The sequence below is a fragment of the Trichomonas vaginalis genome, chromosome II, assembly GCF_026262505.1.
Source record: "Trichomonas vaginalis G3 chromosome II, whole genome shotgun sequence".
Lineage (NCBI taxonomy): Eukaryota > Parabasalia > Trichomonadida > Trichomonadidae > Trichomonas > Trichomonas vaginalis.
Genome location: NC_067204.1, coordinates 1,496,079 through 1,521,070, shown reverse-complemented (window position 1 = coordinate 1,521,070; position 24,992 = coordinate 1,496,079). Strand labels below are relative to the sequence as shown.

At 28.5% G+C, this 24,992-nt stretch overlaps 3 protein-coding genes across 3 annotated transcripts, besides 4 other annotated features; all 3 read left to right on the top strand.

Moving 5' to 3' along the window:
* Positions 1-9: part of a mobile genetic element that runs on past the window's edge.
* An 800-nt stretch (positions 10-809) lies between these two features.
* Positions 810-847: a mobile genetic element.
* A 1,176-nt stretch (positions 848-2,023) lies between these two features.
* Positions 2,024-2,060: a mobile genetic element.
* A 2,333-nt stretch (positions 2,061-4,393) lies between these two features.
* Positions 4,394-6,363: a mobile genetic element.
* A 3,451-nt stretch (positions 6,364-9,814) lies between these two features.
* Positions 9,815-10,471, top strand: TVAGG3_0466540 (uncharacterized protein; the record flags this gene model as incomplete). The annotated part of the gene is made up of 1 exon (XM_051235298.1): positions 9,815-10,471. The coding sequence occupies one exon, from the start codon at positions 9,815-9,817 to the stop codon at positions 10,469-10,471; it is 657 nt and encodes a 218-aa protein (XP_051093122.1).
* A 2,380-nt stretch (positions 10,472-12,851) lies between these two features.
* TVAGG3_0466530 (uncharacterized protein) lies at positions 12,852-13,508 on the top strand (the record flags this gene model as incomplete). The annotated part of the gene is made up of 1 exon (XM_051235297.1): positions 12,852-13,508. One exon carries the CDS (start codon positions 12,852-12,854, stop codon positions 13,506-13,508), a length of 657 nt encoding a protein of 218 aa, XP_051093121.1.
* Positions 13,509-15,890: 2,382 nt separating this feature from the next.
* On the top strand, positions 15,891-16,547 carry TVAGG3_0466520 (uncharacterized protein; the record flags this gene model as incomplete). The annotated part of the gene is made up of 1 exon (XM_051235296.1): positions 15,891-16,547. The coding sequence occupies one exon, from the start codon at positions 15,891-15,893 to the stop codon at positions 16,545-16,547; it is 657 nt and encodes a 218-aa protein (XP_051093120.1).
* Positions 16,548-24,992: the final 8,445 nt, after the last annotated feature.

Below are 24,992 nucleotides of genomic sequence, written 5' to 3'. Positions count from 1 at the left end.
TATTGTTTCCTTTATTTCTCACCGACATTATACATTTTGTTCAGAAGTAAATCTCCGAATACAGTTGCAACAATCAAAATTTCACAAAGTTTTTCTTATGATACATACAGTGCTTATGATAAGGACAAGCTCGAATATCTTTGCAACCAATCAATTTCTTTTGGATCCCAGCCAAAATACAAAATATTCGGAATTCAAAAGTTATTAATTGGCAGAAATCAAACAAAACTTAATTTTTATAAGGAACAATACGTAGTATTTACTGATTATCGCAACATTTCCGGAGAAGCAAGAACTTCAGAAGTATCTTTAGAAATTCTTGGAAATACACAATATTCAGCAATTTATTTCGCTCACACAGGTACAATTACATTAGAATCCTCCAGTGACGAACCTATTCCATGTAATTTTGTTGTTTTTAATTTGAATTATTATGATTGCACTTCGATTATCACAAATGTAAGGTCTAATTACAAATTCACTTCTCAGGACACAGCTCATACATGTGTTGTTACTGCTTTCACAAATGGAACAGTTCATTTCGAAGATGGTGATATTTATGATGTCTATGGAAAAATAAATAGAGCTAATATTATTGTTGAAAAACCTTTTCTAACAATAACTAATTCTAAACACGATTACTTATTTTTTTATCATGCTGGCGACAAATATAATACATCATATTTAATCAAAGGAAATAATTCAACTCATAGATCTCTTATCATTTTTGATAATTCGTATCATGAAATAAATTCATCAGAACCAGTTGAACAAAAATCAGATGATCATAATTATTCTGATGATGATAGTGTTGTAAACAGAAATTCATCAAAAGTGACACCTCAGAAAAGCTAAAATATTGAATTTTTGGAACTTTTGATAGAGCACGTTTTTAAATATTAATTAAAGTAAATGTATATTTTGTAAAGATTCTTTTTAATAAAAAAATAAAATTTTGAAGAAGAACACAAAATCTTCTGAAAAATAATATCACATAAACTCATATTATTTTCTAATATATAACTATTTTATATAAAAATCAAATTCAATGATCTTAAAAGCGAAGGATAAACCTCAAAATTTACGAATATAATGAGTGGGAATATAATGCTTATCTATCATAAAACCATATGAAATATCAATTTTTGCTTTACGCCTAATTTTTGACGACAATTAGCAAAAAATGTTAAATGTTAACACTCAGTCCATTTGAATATGAAAAATAAAATTGACTTTGATTAAATGTTTTTATTTATCATGCAATTCTTCTTGCGACCAAAGATTTGAATAAAATTTCAAAAAATAAGATAGCTGAAAAAATAATATACGGTAGTGTTTACTAATAGATGAATAGTATATAAATTCTATTAAAATGGATTTGATCCAAAAAAATATAAAACCAAAAATAATTGTTATAATTTAAATGAAGAAGTAATTTAAAACGATTTTATTTATGATCAAATTTTATATATTTTTTTGGATGAAATCCATTTTAATAGAATTTATATACTATTCATCTATTAGTAAACACTACCGTATATTATTTTTTCAGCTATCTTATTTTTTGAAATTTTATTCAAATCTTTGGTCGCAAGAAGAATTGCATGATAAATAAAAACATTTAATCAAAGTCAATTTTATTTTTCATATTCAAATGGACTGAGTGTTAACATTTAACATTTTTGCTAATTGTCGTCAAAAATTAGGCGTAAAGCAAAAATTGATATTTCATATGGTTTTATGATAGATAAGCATTATATTCCCACTCATTATATTCGTAAATTTTGAGGTTTATCCTTCGCTTTTAAGATCATTGAATTTGATTTTTATATAAAATAGTTATATATTAGAAAATATATGAGTTTATGTGATATTATTTTTCAGAAGATTTCATTCTATATGCCTATGAAAAGTACTCTCAAAACTAACTTTTTCCTAATTATAATTAAATCTAGAATATTGTATTATGCTTAGTATTATTTCATTTTTCTCATTCAATTTAGAATTTACAAATGTCAAAAAATTGAGAGCTGTCACTTTTGATGAATTTCTGTTTATTACAATAGTGATGAAGGACTAAGTGAAGGTGCTGTTTTGGAAATTATTATTGGAGCAGCAGTTGGAGCAGGTCTCATTGCTGTCGCTGCTTACTTATGTTATAGACACAGAAAATTCAGAGCTGAAAATCCAATTAATCAAAGCCTTGTTGATAAAACCGAAAAAGATTTACCTTTAGAAGAAACGAACAGCAATCCATATCCTAATGAATATAAAGCACCAGCATATAATCCAAAGCAAGAACAATCAAATACTTATTTCGAGAATCCTTATGAATAACTATTTTTTTATATATTGTTTATGAACGAATCTTTAAAGATTTATAATGTTTTTTTTATTACAATTCTTATTACTCCCATAAGATTGAGCGTGTGAAAATAAGTTTATAACAACATTATCAACATTTTAGGCATCTCAATTATTAAGAAACATAAAGTATTTAGTAATATTGAATCAAATTTTATTATATAGGATGGGAGATAATTTTAATTGATAACAATAAGACTATCATTACCATCAAGCATTGCAATTCCTCTTTTATGTCTTAAAAAAAAAGAAAAAAGAGAGGAAACACAATCAATAATTCATGAACATTTCATTGATAATAGAAGTTGTCTATTAGAAGAAGTATCTAATAAATCCGAACCATTACCTTTAGAAGAGGTTCAAATAAATCCATATTTAATCGAAACAAAAGAAATACCAAATTATTCACAAAAATCGAAATCATTATTCGATAATCCTTATGAATAATTCGTGTCAGCTTTCATATGCTTTTATTGACTTTTCTTTTTATTCTGTAATTAAAATTTAATTGACAAAATTTATGCTTTAAACTGCGAATCAAAAGGCGGACCTATCAATTTTTGAATAGTTTACATTTCTAATGCTAACGGTGCCTTCACTGAGAGCGAGAGAAAATTATTAAATATTAGAGCTCAAATAAGCTTCACGTGCAATAGGTAGCAAATCAACTTCTATTTATGCTTAAATTTCTGGTTTGAAGCTTGTATTAAATTTCGAAATCTTAAATTTTGAAGTTAGACCCGAAAAAATCGTATCAGTTCATCCTATATTTATATCTGTTTTATGATCCTTTGTTGTTATATCGAATTAGAGCAAATAGCTTGTGCGGTCCAAAAGGTGTACCTGGCAGAAATCGACTTTTTGAGAGAAACTCATATAATTAATTGTATGACTTCTCTCAAAAAGTTGAAGGTAGGTACGCCTTTTGACTCGCAGTTTATATCCAAGAACATCAAATTAATTGAAACATGTTTACTAAGATAATATTGTCTCTTCTTGGTGGTAATATAGTTTCAACATCAAACAAACTAAATATAAAATTATGTATTTTGAGATTTGGACTTTACAAGGAATTCTCAATAGCAAAATGTTGTATTTCTGAAGCATTAATTTTTACAAATCCATGGTTATTCGCACACGTATTAATTTCAATCACTCATAATCCTTTTCTAATCCAATTTCTCTTTTTTGGATAGTAGCTTAGATGCATAAGGCAATTACGACCTTCTTCATTTTTGTTCTTGAGGACTGATTCATGAAATATTGACCCATTCTGATACAAAAATTTTGGATCCACTTTTATTTTATTTTTAAAATTTTAAAAATAATACATTAAAAGGATTATCCAATAAACTAAAATGATTTGACAATCTGACTGTGTAAAATATTCAAAATTCATTCTGAATAGATCCGCTTTCAAATTAAAATCATTGTGAATGTCCTGGTTTTACTATACAATCACCAATGGTATAATTAACAGAACAGGAGATTATTTAATTGACATTGGTTCATATGGTCAAGATATTACTTTTTCATTTGCAGATAACAAATCATTTAGTTATTATTTTATTCTACAAGATACATATATGAGCGATTACTTGCGTATTAACTATGAATCATGCACAAGCAAAATATGGAAAATCACAGAGCCAACTTTTAATTTTAAATCAACAAACACGTATTATAATTATAAAGTAAGATTTTGTGTAGTTTCTTTTCCAAATTACTGCGATTCCATAGAATTTCTATCCGAATCGAACGATCTAGCTTTCAATTATTCAAATAAAAAATATGAAATCAATAAGAATTACTGCTCAGTTTACTTAGATCCAACAGATGTTAGATTGAACATAAGCACATCTTCGGATGATTACGATTTTAATTATTCTTATTATCAACCAACATTTCAATACAAAGTTATAAATTACACAACAGACCATCTTTATTTCTCACCGACATTATACATTTTGTTCAGAAGTAAATCTCCGAATACAGTTGCAACAATCAAAATTTCACAAAGTTTTTCTTAGAGTATATAAGAATTTCCGAAAAAGTGACACCCAAAAAGTGACACTTTCAATAGGGAGTAACAGTTAAAAAGTGACAATTTAAAATTCACAATAAATAAAAATAATAAATTTTTTAGTCTATTAAATTATTCTTTTCTTTGAAATCCTCCAAAAATTCTTCGAAATGTTCTAAAATATAATCTGGAGAATTATAACAAAATTCATTAATTTCTAACATATACGTATCTAACAATTCATTTGGAATTTCAAACGATCTTAAATATGTAATTGAATTTTGTATCTTCTCATTTATTTGAGAAAGTTTTTCTTCAGCATTTTCCAATAAAAATCTTAATGGATTCAAATTGGCTTCTTGATTCTGAACAAAATTTAATACTTGGTATAAACGTGATTGAACTTCTCTTTTCAATTTTGTTTTATAATCTGTCAATCGAGGCTCGCGAATTCTAATTGAAGGAATAAAACCTGTTTGAAGTAAATCGTTTTTAATACGATAAAAGTAATTGGGTGCAACTTCTTCTAAAAGATTTTTGACAAAAACATCAATTCTTTGATTTTTAACGCAGCCAAAATCGTGATATTTTATCTTTTTAAATAAAGATTCAGAAACGTTATTCACAACGGTTAATTCATTTGGTCTGGCAGCGGCTATCCACATCATAGCCAACAATTCCTTATCAAAATTCAAAAACTTTGGTGCAATCAGTTCTGATTGCACCCAAGTTTTTGAACTTTCTTGAGGGAATTAAAGGGTGAGAGATTTATAGTCTATCTATATATCTCCCACCCTCTAATTCCCTCCCTGACAGCGGGAAACTTTGTCTGAATGTTAAACTATTCAGACAAAGTTTCCCACTGTTTGCGAAGGAATTGTTGGCTATGATGTACTGATTCATGATCAGTACAACATAGCCAACAATTCCCTATATAAAGTTCAAAAACTTGGGTGCAATCAGAACTGATTGCACCCAAGTTTTTGAACTTTCTTGAGGGAATGGAAGAGTAAGAGGTATACATTATGAATATATACCTCTTACCCTTCCATTCCCTCTGACAGCGGGAAACTTTGTCTGAATGTTAAACTATTCAGACAAAGTTTCCCGCTGTCAGCGAAAGAATTGTTCCATCTGGTGCATAGAGTGTGAATCTATGCACCAAATGGAGCAAGTCCCTCGCGAAATTGCCCAAACTTGCGTCGCATTTCAAAGATTGCGACCCAAATTTTGGCGATTTCTAGTAGAGATGGAGTATTTTGAGTCACTGACCTATATGCAGTGGCTCAAAGGGCTCCATCTCTACTTTGAAGCAAGGAAACTTTCCTCGAAATTTTGATAATTTGAAGAAAGTTTTCAAGCAATTAACAAAGGATTACTCGCTATGAGGTAAAAATTCTAGATTTTCACCTCATAGCGAGAGCTTCCCTTTCATTGCTTGAAAACTTTCCCCAGCTTCAAAATTGGGGAAAGGGCTGTAAAGTCGACTCCGATACCAGCAGGTACCAGAGTATTTAAAAGAGAAGCCCTCGTACGAGTTTCTATGAAGACCTTCTCATTCAAGAAGATCTTAATAGAAAATCGTACGAGGGCATTGGAAACTCGCGTCTGGTACATGTTGGTACCAGAGTGTTTGAGATTTGAAGACTCTGGTACTAACATGTACCAGAATTTATGATGAATTTAAGATGGACCATTATAAAATGGTAGCGGTTTGCTTCAAAAAATTTTAGATGAGATTTGCATAGATATAGATTATATGATTTATACATATGAAAAATAATATATAAAAATATAATTTTGAGATAATTATGTAAATAATATTATAAATATTTGAATTTGAGGTATAATTTTATAGTAAAATATATTATAAAGAGTATTTATATAAATATTGTAAAATAATATAAGTAATAAAAATTGAGACCCCCTCCCTGTTTTTGATGTTTTGTCACTTTTTCGGTAATTCTTATTGTTTCCTTTATTTCTCACCGACATTATACATTTTGTTCAGAAGTAAATCTCCGAATACAGTTGCAACAATCAAAATTTCACAAAGTTTTTCTTATGATACATACAGTGCTTATGATAAGGACAAGCTCGAATATCTTTGCAACCAATCAATTTCTTTTGGATCCCAGCCAAAATACAAAATATTCGGAATTCAAAAGTTATTAATTGGCAGAAATCAAACAAAACTTAATTTTTATAAGGAACAATACGTAGTATTTACTGATTATCGCAACATTTCCGGAGAAGCAAGAACTTCAGAAGTATCTTTAGAAATTCTTGGAAATACACAATATTCAGCAATTTATTTCGCTCACACAGGTACAATTACATTAGAATCCTCCAGTGACGAACCTATTCCATGTAATTTTGTTGTTTTTAATTTGAATTATTATGATTGCACTTCGATTATCACAAATGTAAGGTCTAATTACAAATTCACTTCTCAGGACACAGCTCATACATGTGTTGTTACTGCTTTCACAAATGGAACAGTTCATTTCGAAGATGGTGATATTTATGATGTCTATGGAAAAATAAATAGAGCTAATATTATTGTTGAAAAACCTTTTCTAACAATAACTAATTCTAAACACGATTACTTATTTTTTTTATCATGCTGGCGACAAATATAATACATCATATTTAATCAAAGGAAATAATTCAACTCATAGATCTCTTATCATTTTGATAATTCGTATCATGAAATAAATTCATCAGAACCAGTTGAACAAAAATCAGATGATCATAATTATTCTGATGATGATAGTGATGAAGGACTAAGTGAAGGTGCTGTTTTGGAAATTATTATTGGAGCAGCAGTTGGAGCAGGTCTCATTGCTGTCGCTGCTTACTTATGTTATAGACACAGAAAATTCAGAGCTGAAAATCCAATTAATCAAAGCCTTGTTGATAAAACCGAAAAAGATTTACCTTTAGAAGAAACGAACAGCAATCCATATCCTAATGAATATAAAGCACCAGCATATAATCCAAAGCAAGAACAATCAAATACTTATTTCGAGAATCCTTATGAATAACTATTTTTTTTATATATTGTTTATGAACGAATCTTTAAAGATTTATAATGTTTTTTTTATTACAATTCTTATTACTCCCATAAGATTGAGCGTGTGAAAATAAGTTTATAACAACATTATCAACATTTTAGGCATCTCAATTATTAAGAAACATAAAGTATTTAGTAATATTGAATCAAATTTTATTATATAGGATGGGAGATAATTTTAATTGATAACAATAAGACTATCATTACCATCAAGCATTGCAATTCCTCTTTTATGTCTTAAAAAAAAAAAAAAGAGAGGAAACACAATCAATAATTCATGAACATTTCATTGATAATAGAAGTTGTCTATTAGAAGAAGTATCTAATAAATCCGAACCATTACCTTTAGAAGAGGTTCAAATAAATCCATATTTAATCGAAACAAAAGAAATACCAAATTATTCACAAAAATCGAAATCATTATTCGATAATCCTTATGAATAATTCGTGTCAGCTTTCATATGCTTTTATTGACTTTTCTTTTTATTCTGTAATTAAAATTTAATTGACAAAATTTATGCTTTAAACTGCGAATCAAAAGGCGGACCTATCAATTTTTGAATAGTTTACATTTCTAATGCTAACGGTGCCTTCACTGAGAGCGAGAGAAAATTATTAAATATTAGAGCTCAAATAAGCTTCACGTGCAATAGGTAGCAAATCAGCTTCTATTTATGCTTAAATTTCTGGTTTGAAGCTTGTATTAAATTTCGAAATCTTAAATTTTGAAGTTAGACCCGAAAAAATCGTATCAGTTCATCCTATATTTATATCTGTTTTATGATCCTTTGTTGTTATATCGAATTAGAGCAAATAGCTTGTGCGGTCCAAAAGGTGTACCTGGCAGAAATCGACTTTTTGAGAGAAACTCATATAATTAATTGTATGACTTCTCTCAAAAAGTTGAAGGTAGGTACGCCTTTTGACTCGCAGTTTATATCCATGAACATCAAATTAATTGAAACATGTTTACTAAGATAATATTGTCTCTTCTTGGTGGTAATATAGTTTCAACATCAAACAAACTAAATATAAAATTATGTATTTTGAGATTTGGACTTTACAAGGAATTCTCAATAGCAAAATGTTGTATTTCTGAAGCATTAATTTTTACAAATCCATGGTTATTCGCACACGTATTAATTTCAATCACTCATAATCCTTTTCTAATCCAATTTCTCTTTTTTGGATAGTAGCTTAGATGCATAAGGCAATTACGACCTTCTTCATTTTTGTTCTTGAGGACTGATTCATGAAGTATTGACCCATTCTGATACAAAAATTTTGGATCCACTTTTATTTTATTTTTAAAATTTTAAAAATAATACATTAAAAGAATTATCCAATAAACTAAAATGATTTGACAATCTGACTGTGTAAAATATTCAAAATTCATTCTGAATAGATCCGCTTTCAAATTAAAATCATTGTGAATGTCCTGGTTTTACTATACAATCACCAATGGTATAATTAACAGAACAGGAGATTATTTAATTGACATTGGTTCATATGGTCAAGATATTACTTTTTCATTTGCAGATAACAAATCATTTAGTTATTATTTTATTCTACAAGATACATATATGAGCGATTACTTGCGTATTAACTATGAATCATGCACAAGCAAAATATGGAAAATCACAGAGCCAACTTTTAATTTTAAATCAACAAACACGTATTATAATTATAAAGTAAGATTTTGTGTAGTTTCTTTTCCAAATTACTGCGATTCCATAGAATTTCTATCCGAATCGAACGATCTAGCTTTCAATTATTCAAATAAAAAATATGAAATCAATAAGAATTACTGCTCAGTTTACTTAGATCCAACAGATGTTAGATTGAACATAAGCACATCTTCGGATGATTACGATTTTAATTATTCTTATTATCAACCAACATTTCAATACAAAGTTATAAATTACACAACAGACCATCTTTATTTCTCACCGACATTATACATTTTGTTCAGAAGTAAATCTCCGAATACAGTTGCAACAATCAAAATTTCACAAAGTTTTTCTTATGATACATACAGTGCTTATGATAAGGACAAGCTCGAATATCTTTGCAACCAATCAATTTCTTTTGGATCCCAGCCAAAATACAAAATATTCGGAATTCAAAAGTTATTAATTGGCAGAAATCAAACAAAACTTAATTTTTATAAGGAACAATACGTAGTATTTACTGATTATCGCAACATTTCCGGAGAAGCAAGAACTTCAGAAGTATCTTTAGAAATTCTTGGAAATACACAATATTCAGCAATTTATTTCGCTCACACAGGTACAATTACATTAGAATCCTCCAGTGACGAACCTATTCCATGTAATTTTGTTGTTTTTAATTTGAATTATTATGATTGCACTTCGATTATCACAAATGTAAGGTCTAATTACAAATTCACTTCTCAGGACACAGCTCATACATGTGTTGTTACTGCTTTCACAAATGGAACAGTTCATTTCGAAGATGGTGATATTTATGATGTCTATGGAAAAATAAATAGAGCTAATATTATTGTTGAAAAACCTTTTCTAACAATAACTAATTCTAAACACGATTACTTATTTTTTTATCATGCTGGCGACAAATATAATACATCATATTTAATCAAAGGAAATAATTCAACTCATAGATCTCTTATCATTTTTGATAATTCGTATCATGAAATAAATTCATCAGAACCAGTTGAACAAAAATCAGATGATCATAATTATTCTGATGATGATAGTGATGAAGGACTAAGTGAAGGTGCTGTTTTGGAAATTATTATTGGAGCAGCAGTTGGAGCAGGTCTCATTGCTGTCGCTGCTTACTTATGTTATAGACACAGAAAATTCAGAGCTGAAAATCCAATTAATCAAAGCCTTGTTGATAAAACCGAAAAAGATTTACCTTTAGAAGAAACGAACAGCAATCCATATCCTAATGAATATAAAGCACCAGCATATAATCCAAAGCAAGAACAATCAAATACTTATTTCGAGAATCCTTATGAATAACTATTTTTTTTATATATTGTTTATGAACGAATCTTTAAAGATTTATAATGTTTTTTTTATTACAATTCTTATTACTCCCATAAGATTGAGCGTGTGAAAATAAGTTTATAACAACATTATCAACATTTTAGGCATCTCAATTATTAAGAAACATAAAGTATTTAGTAATATTGAATCAAATTTTATTATATAGGATGGGAGATAATTTTAATTGATAACAATAAGACTATCATTACCATCAAGCATTGCAATTCCTCTTTTATGTCTTAAAAAAAAGAAAAAGAGAGGAAACACAATCAATAATTCATGAACATTTCATTGATAATAGAAGTTGTCTATTAGAAGAAGTATCTAATAAATCCGAACCATTACCTTTAGAAGAGGTTCAAATAAATCCATATTTAATCGAAACAAAAGAAATACCAAATTATTCACAAAAATCGAAATCATTATTCGATAATCCTTATGAATAATTCGTGTCAGCTTTCATATGCTTTTATTGACTTTTCTTTTTATTCTGTAATTAAAATTTAATTGACAAAATTTATGCTTTAAACTGCGAATCAAAAGGCGGACCTATCAATTTTTGAATAGTTTACATTTCTAATGCTAACGGTGCCTTCACTGAGAGCGAGAGAAAATTATTAAATATTAGAGCTCAAATAAGCTTCACGTGCAATAGGTAGCAAATCAGCTTCTATTTATGCTTAAATTTCTGGTTTGAAGCTTGTATTAAATTTCGAAATCTTAAATTTTGAAGTTAGACCCGAAAAAATCGTATCAGTTCATCCTATATTTATATCTGTTTTATGATCCTTTGTTGTTATATCGAATTAGAGCAAATAGCTTGTGCGGTCCAAAAGGTGTACCTGGCAGAAATCGACTTTTTGAGAGAAACTCATATAATTAATTGTATGACTTCTCTCAAAAAGTTGAAGGTAGGTACGCCTTTTGACTCGCAGTTTATATCCATGAACATCAAATTAATTGAAACATGTTTACTAAGATAATATTGTCTCTTCTTGGTGGTAATATAGTTTCAACATCAAACAAACTAAATATAAAATTATGTATTTTGAGATTTGGACTTTACAAGGAATTCTCAATAGCAAAATGTTGTATTTCTGAAGCATTAATTTTTACAAATCCATGGTTATTCGCACACGTATTAATTTCAATCACTCATAATCCTTTTCTAATCCAATTTCTCTTTTTTGGATAGTAGCTTAGATGCATAAGGCAATTACGACCTTCTTCATTTTTGTTCTTGAGGACTGATTCATGAAGTATTGACCCATTCTGATACAAAAATTTTGGATCCACTTTTATTTTATTTTTAAAATTTTAAAAATAATACATTAAAAGAATTATCCAATAAACTAAAATGATTTGACAATCTGACTGTGTAAAATATTCAAAATTCATTCTGAATAGATCCGCTTTCAAATTAAAATCATTGTGAATGTCCTGGTTTTACTATACAATCACCAATGGTATAATTAACAGAACAGGAGATTATTTAATTGACATTGGTTCATATGGTCAAGATATTACTTTTTCATTTGCAGATAACAAATCATTTAGTTATTATTTTATTCTACAAGATACATATATGAGCGATTACTTGCGTATTAACTATGAATCATGCACAAGCAAAATATGGAAAATCACAGAGCCAACTTTTAATTTTAAATCAACAAACACGTATTATAATTATAAAGTAAGATTTTGTGTAGTTTCTTTTCCAAATTACTGCGATTCCATAGAATTTCTATCCGAATCGAACGATCTAGCTTTCAATTATTCAAATAAAAAATATGAAATCAATAAGAATTACTGCTCAGTTTACTTAGATCCAACAGATGTTAGATTGAACATAAGCACATCTTCGGATGATTACGATTTTAATTATTCTTATTATCAACCAACATTTCAATACAAAGTTATAAATTACACAACAGACCATCTTTATTTCTCACCGACATTATACATTTTGTTCAGAAGTAAATCTCCGAATACAGTTGCAACAATCAAAATTTCACAAAGTTTTTCTTATGATACATACAGTGCTTATGATAAGGACAAGCTCGAATATCTTTGCAACCAATCAATTTCTTTTGGATCCCAGCCAAAATACAAAATATTCGGAATTCAAAAGTTATTAATTGGCAGAAATCAAACAAAACTTAATTTTTATAAGGAACAATACGTAGTATTTACTGATTATCGCAACATTTCCGGAGAAGCAAGAACTTCAGAAGTATCTTTAGAAATTCTTGGAAATACACAATATTCAGCAATTTATTTCGCTCACACAGGTACAATTACATTAGAATCCTCCAGTGACGAACCTATTCCATGTAATTTTGTTGTTTTTAATTTGAATTATTATGATTGCACTTCGATTATCACAAATGTAAGGTCTAATTACAAATTCACTTCTCAGGACACAGCTCATACATGTGTTGTTACTGCTTTCACAAATGGAACAGTTCATTTCGAAGATGGTGATATTTATGATGTCTATGGAAAAATAAATAGAGCTAATATTATTGTTGAAAAACCTTTTCTAACAATAACTAATTCTAAACACGATTACTTATTTTTTTATCATGCTGGCGACAAATATAATACATCATATTTAATCAAAGGAAATAATTCAACTCATAGATCTCTTATCATTTTTGATAATTCGTATCATGAAATAAATTCATCAGAACCAGTTGAACAAAAATCAGATGATCATAATTATTCTGATGATGATAGTGATGAAGGACTAAGTGAAGGTGCTGTTTTGGAAATTATTATTGGAGCAGCAGTTGGAGCAGGTCTCATTGCTGTCGCTGCTTACTTATGTTATAGACACAGAAAATTCAGAGCTGAAAATCCAATTAATCAAAGCCTTGTTGATAAAACCGAAAAAGATTTACCTTTAGAAGAAACGAACAGCAATCCATATCCTAATGAATATAAAGCACCAGCATATAATCCAAAGCAAGAACAATCAAATACTTATTTCGAGAATCCTTATGAATAACTATTTTTTTTATATATTGTTTATGAACGAATCTTTAAAGATTTATAATGTTTTTTTTATTACAATTCTTATTACTCCCATAAGATTGAGCGTGTGAAAATAAGTTTATAACAACATTATCAACATTTTAGGCATCTCAATTATTAAGAAACATAAAGTATTTAGTAATATTGAATCAAATTTTATTATATAGGATGGGAGATAATTTTAATTGATAACAATAAGACTATCATTACCATCAAGCATTGCAATTCCTCTTTTATGTCTTAAAAAAAAAGAAAAAAGAGAGGAAACACAATCAATAATTCATGAACATTTCATTGATAATAGAAGTTGTCTATTAGAAGAAGTATCTAATAAATCCGAACCATTACCTTTAGAAGAGGTTCAAATAAATCCATATTTAATCGAAACAAAAGAAATACCAAATTATTCACAAAAATCGAAATCATTATTCGATAATCCTTATGAATAATTCGTGTCAGCTTTCATATGCTTTTATTGACTTTTCTTTTTATTCTGTAATTAAAATTTAATTGACAAAATTTATGCTTTAAACTGCGAATCAAAAGGCGGACCTATCAATTTTTGAATAGTTTACATTTCTAATGCTAACGGTGCCTTCACTGAGAGCGAGAGAAAATTATTAAATATTAGAGCTCAAATAAGCTTCACGTGCAATAGGTAGCAAATCAGCTTCTATTTATGCTTAAATTTCTGGTTTGAAGCTTGTATTAAATTTCGAAATCTTAAATTTTGAAGTTAGACCCGAAAAAATCGTATCAGTTCATCCTATATTTATATCTGTTTTATGATCCTTTGTTGTTATATCGAATTAGAGCAAATAGCTTGTGCGGTCCAAAAGGTGTACCTGGCAGAAATCGACTTTTTGAGAGAAACTCATATAATTAATTGTATGACTTCTCTCAAAAAGTTGAAGGTAGGTACGCCTTTTGACTCGCAGTTTATATCCATGAACATCAAATTAATTGAAACATGTTTACTAAGATAATATTGTCTCTTCTTGGTGGTAATATAGTTTCAACATCAAACAAACTAAATATAAAATTATGTATTTTGAGATTTGGACTTTACAAGGAATTCTCAATAGCAAAATGTTGTATTTCTGAAGCATTAATTTTTACAAATCCATGGTTATTCGCACACGTATTAATTTCAATCACTCATAATCCTTTTCTAATCCAATTTCTCTTTTTTGGATAGTAGCTTAGATGCATAAGGCAATTACGACCTTCTTCATTTTTGTTCTTGAGGACTGATTCATGAAGTATTGACCCATTCTGATACAAAAATTTTGGATCCACTTTTATTTTATTTTTAAAATTTTAAAAATAATACATTAAAAGAATTATCCAATAAACTAAAATGATTTGACAATCTGACTGTGTAAAATATTCAAAATTCATTCTGAATAGATCCGCTTTCAAATTAAAATCATTGTGAATGTCCTGGTTTTACTATACAATCACCAATGGTATAATTAACAGAACAGGAGATTATTTAATTGACATTGGTTCATATGGTCAAGATATTACTTTTTCATTTGCAGATAACAAATCATTTAGTTATTATTTTATTCTACAAGATACATATATGAGCGATTACTTGCGTATTAACTATGAATCATGCACAAGCAAAATATGGAAAATCACAGAGCCAACTTTTAATTTTAAATCAACAAACACGTATTATAATTATAAAGTAAGATTTTGTGTAGTTTCTTTTCCAAATTACTGCGATTCCATAGAATTTCTATCCGAATCGAACGATCTAGCTTTCAATTATTCAAATAAAAAATATGAAATCAATAAGAATTACTGCTCAGTTTACTTAGATCCAACAGATGTTAGATTGAACATAAGCACATCTTCGGATGATTACGATTTTAATTATTCTTATTATCAACCAACATTTCAATACAAAGTTATAAATTACACAACAGACCATCTTTATTTCTCACCGACATTATACATTTTGTTCAGAAGTAAATCTCCGAATACAGTTGCAACAATCAAAATTTCACAAAGTTTTTCTTATGATACATACAGTGCTTATGATAAGGACAAGCTCGAATATCTTTGCAACCAATCAATTTCTTTTGGATCCCAGCCAAAATACAAAATATTCGGAATTCAAAAGTTATTAATTGGCAGAAATCAAACAAAACTTAATTTTTATAAGGAACAATACGTAGTATTTACTGATTATCGCAACATTTCCGGAGAAGCAAGAACTTCAGAAGTATCTTTAGAAATTCTTGGAAATACACAATATTCAGCAATTTATTTCGCTCACACAGGTACAATTACATTAGAATCCTCCAGTGACGAACCTATTCCATGTAATTTTGTTGTTTTTAATTTGAATTATTATGATTGCACTTCGATTATCACAAATGTAAGGTCTAATTACAAATTCACTTCTCAGGACACAGCTCATACATGTGTTGTTACTGCTTTCACAAATGGAACAGTTCATTTCGAAGATGGTGATATTTATGATGTCTATGGAAAAATAAATAGAGCTAATATTATTGTTGAAAAACCTTTTCTAACAATAACTAATTCTAAACACGATTACTTATTTTTTTATCATGCTGGCGACAAATATAATACATCATATTTAATCAAAGGAAATAATTCAACTCATAGATCTCTTATCATTTTTGATAATTCGTATCATGAAATAAATTCATCAGAACCAGTTGAACAAAAATCAGATGATCATAATTATTCTGATGATGATAGTGATGAAGGACTAAGTGAAGGTGCTGTTTTGGAAATTATTATTGGAGCAGCAGTTGGAGCAGGTCTCATTGCTGTCGCTGCTTACTTATGTTATAGACACAGAAAATTCAGAGCTGAAAATCCAATTAATCAAAGCCTTGTTGATAAAACCGAAAAAGATTTACCTTTAGAAGAAACGAACAGCAATCCATATCCTAATGAATATAAAGCACCAGCATATAATCCAAAGCAAGAACAATCAAATACTTATTTCGAGAATCCTTATGAATAACTATTTTTTTTATATATTGTTTATGAACGAATCTTTAAAGATTTATAATGTTTTTTTTATTACAATTCTTATTACTCCCATAAGATTGAGCGTGTGAAAATAAGTTTATAACAACATTATCAACATTTTAGGCATCTCAATTATTAAGAAACATAAAGTATTTAGTAATATTGAATCAAATTTTATTATATAGGATGGGAGATAATTTTAATTGATAACAATAAGACTATCATTACCATCAAGCATTGCAATTCCTCTTTTATGTCTTAAAAAAAAAGAAAAAAGAGAGGAAACACAATCAATAATTCATGAACATTTCATTGATAATAGAAGTTGTCTATTAGAAGAAGTATCTAATAAATCCGAACCATTACCTTTAGAAGAGGTTCAAATAAATCCATATTTAATCGAAACAAAAGAAATACCAAATTATTCACAAAAATCGAAATCATTATTCGATAATCCTTATGAATAATTCGTGTCAGCTTTCATATGCTTTTATTGACTTTTCTTTTTATTCTGTAATTAAAATTTAATTGACAAAATTTATGCTTTAAACTGCGAATCAAAAGGCGGACCTATCAATTTTTGAATAGTTTACATTTCTAATGCTAACGGTGCCTTCACTGAGAGCGAGAGAAAATTATTAAATATTAGAGCTCAAATAAGCTTCACGTGCAATAGGTAGCAAATCAGCTTCTATTTATGCTTAAATTTCTGGTTTGAAGCTTGTATTAAATTTCGAAATCTTAAATTTTGAAGTTAGACCCGAAAAAATCGTATCAGTTCATCCTATATTTATATCTGTTTTATGATCCTTTGTTGTTATATCGAATTAGAGCAAATAGCTTGTGCGGTCCAAAAGGTGTACCTGGCAGAAATCGACTTTTTGAGAGAAACTCATATAATTAATTGTATGACTTCTCTCAAAAAGTTGAAGGTAGGTACGCCTTTTGACTCGCAGTTTATATCCATGAACATCAAATTAATTGAAACATGTTTACTAAGATAATATTGTCTCTTCTTGGTGGTAATATAGTTTCAACATCAAACAAACTAAATATAAAATTATGTATTTTGAGATTTGGACTTTACAAGGAATTCTCAATAGCAAAATGTTGTATTTCTGAAGCATTAATTTTTACAAATCCATGGTTATTCGCACACGTATTAATTTCAATCACTCATAATCCTTTTCTAATCCAATTTCTCTTTTTGGATAGTAGCTTAGATGCATAAGGCAATTACGACCTTCTTCATTTTTGTTCTTGAGGACTGATTCATGAAGTATTGACCCATTCTGATACAAAAATTTTGGATCCACTTTTATTTTATTTTTAAAATTTTAAAAATAATACATTAAAAGAATTATCCAATAAACTAAAATGATTTGACAATCTGACTGTGTAAAATATTCAAAATTCATTCTGAATAGATCCGCTTTCAAATTAAAATCATTGTGAATGTCCTGGTTTTACTATACAATCACCAATGGTATAATTAACAGAACAGGAGATTATTTAATTGACATTGGTTCATATGGTCAAGATATTACTTTTTCATTTGCAGATAACAAATCATTTAGTTATTATTTTATTCTACAAGATACATATATGAGCGATTACTTGCGTATTAACTATGAATCATGCACAAGCAAAATATGGAAAATCACAGAGCCAACTTTTAATTTTAAATCAACAAACACGTATTATAATTATAAAGTAAGATTTTGTGTAGTTTCTTTTCCAAATTACTGCGATTCCATAGAATTTCTATCCGAATCGAACGATCTAGCTTTCAATTATTCAAATAAAAAATATGAAATCAATAAGAATTACTGCTCAGTTTACTTAGATCCAACAGATGTTAGATTGAACATAAGCACATCTTCGGATGATTACGATTTTAATTATTCTTATTATCAACCAACATTTCAATACAAAGTTATAAATTACACAACAGACCATCTTTATTTCTCACCGACATTATACATTTTGTTCAGAAGTAAATCTCCGAATACAGTTGCAACAATCAAAATTTCACAAAGTTTTTCTTATGATACATACAGTGCTTATGATAAGGACAAGCTCGAATATCTTTGCAACCAATCAATTTCTTTTGGATCCCAGCCAAAATACAAAATATTCGGAATTCAAAAGTTATTAATTGGCAGAAATCAAACAAAACTTAATTTTTATAAGGAACAATACGTAGTATTTACTGATTATCGCAACATTTCCGGAGAAGCAAGAACTTCAGAAGTATCTTTAGAAATTCTTGGAAATACACAATATTCAGCAATTTATTTCGCTCACACAGGTACAATTACATTAGAATCCTCCAGTGACGAACCTATTCCATGTAATTTTGTTGTTTTTAATTTGAATTATTATGATTGCACTTCGATTATCACAAATGTAAGGTCTAATTACAAATTCACTTCTCAGGACACAGCTCATACATGTGTTGTTACTGCTTTCACAAATGGAACAGTTCATTTCGAAGATGGTGATATTTATGATGTCTATGGAAAAATAAATAGAGCTAATATTATTGTTGAAAAACCTTTTCTAACAATAACTAATTCTAAACACGATTACTTTTTTTTTATCATGCTGGCGACAAATATAATACATCATATTTAATCAAAGGAAATAATTCAACTCATAGATCTCTTATCATTTTTGATAATTCGTATCATGAAATAAATTCATCAGAACCAGTTGAACAAAAATCAGATGATCATAATTATTCTGATGATGATAGTGATGAAGGACTAAGTGAAGGTGCTGTTTTGGAAATTATTATTGGAGCAGCAGTTGGAGCAGGTCTCATTGCTGTCGCTGCTTACTTATGTTATAGACACAGAAAATTCAGAGCTGAAAATCCAATTAATCAAAGCCTTGTTGATAAAACCGAAAAAGATTTACCTTTAGAAGAAACGAACAGCAATCCATATCCTAATGAATATAAAGCACCAGCATATAATCCAAAGCAAGAACAATCAAATACTTATTTCGAGAATCCTTATGAATAACTATTTTTTTTATATATTGTTTATGAACGAATCTTTAAAGATTTATAATGTTTTTTTTATTACAATTCTTATTACTCCCATAAGATTGAGCGTGTGAAAATAAGTTTATAACAACATTATCAACATTTTAGGCATCTCAATTATTAAGAAACATAAAGTATTTAGTAATATTGAATCAAATTTTATTATATAGGATGGGAGATAATTTTAATTGATAACAATAAGACTATCATTACCATCAAGCATTGCAATTCCTCTTTTATGTCTTAAAAAAAAAGAAAAAAGAGGAAACACAATCAATAATTCATGAACATTTCATTGATAATAGAAGTTGTCTATTAGAAGAAGTATCTAATAAATCCGAACCATTACCTTTAGAAGAGGTTCAAATAAATCCATATTTAATCGAAACAAAAGAAATACCAAATTATTCACAAAAATCGAAATCATTATTCGATAATCCTTATGAATAATTCGTGTCAGCTTTCATATGCTTTTATTGACTTTTCTTTTTATTCTGTAATTAAAATTTAATTGACAAAATTTATGCTTTAAACTGCGAATCAAAAGGCGGACCTATCAATTTTTGAATAGTTTACATTTCTAATGCTAACGGTGCCTTCACTGAGAGCGAGAGAAAATTATTAAATATTAGAGCTCAAATAAGCTTCACGTGCAATAGGTAGCAAATCAGCTTCTATTTATGCTTAAATTTCTGGTTTGAAGCTTGTATTAAATTTCGAAATCTTAAATTTTGAAGTTAGACCCGAAAAAATCGTATCAGTTCATCCTATATTTATATCTGTTTTATGATCCTTTGTTGTTATATCGAATTAGAGCAAATAGCTTGTGCGGTCCAAAAGGTGTACCTGGCAGAAATCGACTTTTTGAGAGAAACTCATATAATTAATTGTATGACTTCTCTCAAAAAGTTGAAGGTAGGTACGCCTTTTGACTCGCAGTTTATATCCAGAACATCAAATTAATTGAAACATGTTTACTAAGATAATATTGTCTCTTCTTGGTGGTAATATAGTTTCAACATCAAACAAACTAAATATAAAATTATGTATTTTGAGATTTGGACTTTACAAGGAATTCTCAATAGCAAAATGTTGTATTTCTGAAGCATTAATTTTTACAAATCCATGGTTATTCGCACACGTATTAATTTCAATCACTCATAATCCTTTTCTAATCCAATTTCTTTTTTTGGATAGTAGCTTAGATGCATAAGGCAATTACGACCTTCTTCATTTTTGTTCTTGAGGACTGATTCATGAAATATTGACCCATTCTGATACAAAAATTTTGGATCCACTTTTATTTTATTTTTAAATTTTAAAAATAATACATTAAAAGATTATCCAATAAACTAAAATGATTTGACAATCTGACTGTGTAAAATATTCAAAATTCATTCTGAATAGATCCGCTTTCAAATTAAAATCATTGTGAATGTCCTGGTTTTACTATACAATCACCAATGGTATAATTAACAGAACAGGAGATTATTTAATTGACATTGGTTCATATGGTCAAGATATTACTTTTTCATTTGCAGATAACAAATCATTTAGTTATTATTTTATTCTACAAGATACATATATGAGCGATTACTTGCGTATTAACTATGAATCATGCACAAGCAAAATATGGAAAATCACAGAGCCAACTTTTAATTTTAAATCAACAAACACGTATTATAATTATAAAGTAAGATTTTGTGTAGTTTCTTTTCCAAATTACTGCGATTCCATAGAATTTCTATCCGAATCGAACGATCTAGCTTTCAATTATTCAAATAAAAAATATGAAATCAATAAGAATTACTGCTCAGTTTACTTAGATCCAACAGATGTTAGATTGAACATAAGCACATCTTCGGATGATTACGATTTTAATTATTCTTATTATCAACCAACATTTCAATACAAAGTTATAAATTACACAACAGACCATCTTTATTTCTCACCGACATTATACATTTTGTTCAGAAGTAAATCTCCGAATACAGTTGCAACAATCAAAATTTCACAAAGTTTTTCTTATGATACATACAGTGCTTATGATAAGGACAAGCTCGAATATCTTTGCAACCAATCAATTTCTTTTGGATCCCAGCCAAAATACAAAATATTCGGAATTCAAAAGTTATTAATTGGCAGAAATCAACAAAACTTAATTTTTATAAGGAACAATACGTAGTATTTACTGATTATCGCAACATTTCCGGAGAAGCAAGAACTTCAGAAGTATCTTTAGAAATTCTTGGAAATACACAATATTCAGCAATTTATTTCGCTCACACAGGTACAATTACATTAGAATCCTCCAGTGACGAACCTATTCCATGTAATTTTGTTGTTTTTAATTTGAATTATTATGATTGCACTTCGATTATCACAAATGTAAGGTCTAATTACAAATTCACTTCTCAGGACACAGCTCATACATGTGTTGTTACTGCTTTCACAAATGGAACAGTTCATTTCGAAGATGGTGATATTTATGATGTCTATGGAAAAATAAATAGAGCTAATATTATTGTTGAAAAACCTTTTCTAACAATAACTAATTCTAAACACGATTACTTATTTTTTTATCATGCTGGCGACAAATATAATACATCATATTTAATCAAAGGAAATAATTCAACTCATAGATCTCTTATCATTTTTGATAATTCGTATCATGAAATAAATTCATCAGAACCAGTTGAACAAAATCAGATGATCATAATTATTCTGATGATGATAGTGATGAAGGACTAAGTGAAGGTGCTGTTTTGGAAATTATTATTGGAGCAGCAGTTGGAGCAGGTCTCATTGCTGTCGCTGCTTACTTATGTTATAGACACAGAAAATTCAGAGCTGAAAATCCAATTAATCAAAGCCTTGTTGATAAAACCGAAAAAGATTTACCTTTAGAAGAAACGAACAGCAATCCATATCCTAATGAATATAAAGCACCAGCATATAATCCAAAGCAAGAACAATCAAATACTTATTTCGAGAATCCTTATGAATAACTATTTTTTTTATATATTGTTTATGAACGAATCTTTAAAGATTTATAATGTTTTTTTTATTACAATTCTTATTACTCCCATAAGATTGAGCGTGTGAAAATAAGTTTATAACAACATTATCAACATTTTAGGCATCTCAATTATTAAGAAACATAAAGTATTTAGTAATATTGAATCAAATTTTATATAGGATGGGAGATAATTTTAATTGATAACAATAAGACTATCATTACCATCAAGCATTGCAATTCCTCTTTTATGTCTTAAAAAAAAAGAAAAAAGAGAGGAAACACAATCAATAATTCATGAACATTTCATTGATAATAGAAGTTGTCTATTAGAAGAAGTATCTAATAAATCCGAACCATTACCTTTAGAAGAGGTTCAAATAAATCCATATTTAATCGAAACAAAAGAAATACCAAATTATTCACAAAAATCGAAATCATTATTCGATAATCCTTATGAATAATTCGTGTCAGCTTTCATATGCTTTTATTGACTTTTCTTTTTATTCTGTAATTAAAATTTAATTGACAAAATTTATGCTTTAAACTGCGAATCAAAAGGCGGACCTATCAATTTTGAATAGTTTACATTTCTAATGCTAACGGTGCCTTCACTGAGAGCGAGAGAAAATTATTAAATATTAGAGCTCAAATAAGCTTCACGTGCAATAGGTAGCAAATCAGCTTCTATTTATGCTTAAATTTCTGGTTTGAAGCTTGTATTAAATTTCGAAATCTTAAATTTGAAGTTAGACCCGAAAAAATCGTATCAGTTCATCCTATATTTATATCTGTTTTATGATCCTTTGTTGTTATATCGAATTAGAGCAAATAGCTTGTGCGGTCCAAAAGGTGTACCTGGCAGAAATCGACTTTTTGAGAGAAACTCATATAATTAATTGTATGACTTCTCTCAAAAAGTTGAAGGTAGGTACGCCTTTTGACTCGCAGTTTATATCCATGAACATCAAATTAATTGAAACATGTTTACTAAGATAATATTGTCTCTTCTTGGTGGTAATATAGTTTCAACATCAAACAAACTAAATATAAAATTATGTATTTTGAGATTTGGACTTTACAAGGAATTCTCAATAGCAAAATGTTGTATTTCTGAAGCATTAATTTTTACAAATCCATGGTTATTCGCACACGTATTAATTTCAATCACTCATAATCCTTTTCTAATCCAATTTCTCTTTTTTGGATAGTAGCTTAGATGCATAAGGCAATTACGACCTTCTTCATTTTTGTTCTTGAGGACTGATTCATGAAGTATTGACCCATTCTGATACAAAAATTTTGGATCCACTTTTATTTTATTTTTAAAATTTTAAAAATAATACATTAAAAGAATTATCCAATAAACTAAAATGATTTGACAATCTGACTGTGTAAAATATTCAAAATTCATTCTGAATAGATCCGCTTTCAAATTAAAATCATTGTGAATGTCCTGGTTTTACTATACAATCACCAATGGTATAATTAACAGAACAGGAGATTATTTAATTGACATTGGTTCATATGGTCAAGATATTACTTTTTCATTTGCAGATAACAAATCATTTAGTTATTATTTTATTCTACAAGATACATATATGAGCGATTACTTGCGTATTAACTATGAATCATGCACAAGCAAAATATGGAAAATCACAGAGCCAACTTTTAATTTTAAATCAACAAACACGTATTATAATTATAAAGTAAGATTTTGTGTAGTTTCTTTTCCAAATTACTGCGATTCCATAGAATTTCTATCCGAATCGAACGATCTAGCTTTCAATTATTCAAATAAAAAATATGAAATCAATAAGAATTACTGCTCAGTTTACTTAGATCCAACAGATGTTAGATTGAACATAAGCACATCTTCGGATGATTACGATTTTAATTATTCTTATTATCAACCAACATTTCAATACAAAGTTATAAATTACACAACAGACCATCTTTATTTCTCACCGACATTATACATTTTGTTCAGAAGTAAATCTCCGAATACAGTTGCAACAATCAAAATTTCACAAAGTTTTTCTTATGATACATACAGTGCTTATGATAAGGACAAGCTCGAATATCTTTGCAACCAATCAATTTCTTTTGGATCCCAGCCAAAATACAAAATATTCGGAATTCAAAAGTTATTAATTGGCAGAAATCAAACAAAACTTAATTTTTATAAGGAACAATACGTAGTATTTACTGATTATCGCAACATTTCCGGAGAAGCAAGAACTTCAGAAGTATCTTTAGAAATTCTTGGAAATACACAATATTCAGCAATTTATTTCGCTCACACAGGTACAATTACATTAGAATCCTCCAGTGACGAACCTATTCCATGTAATTTTGTTGTTTTTAAT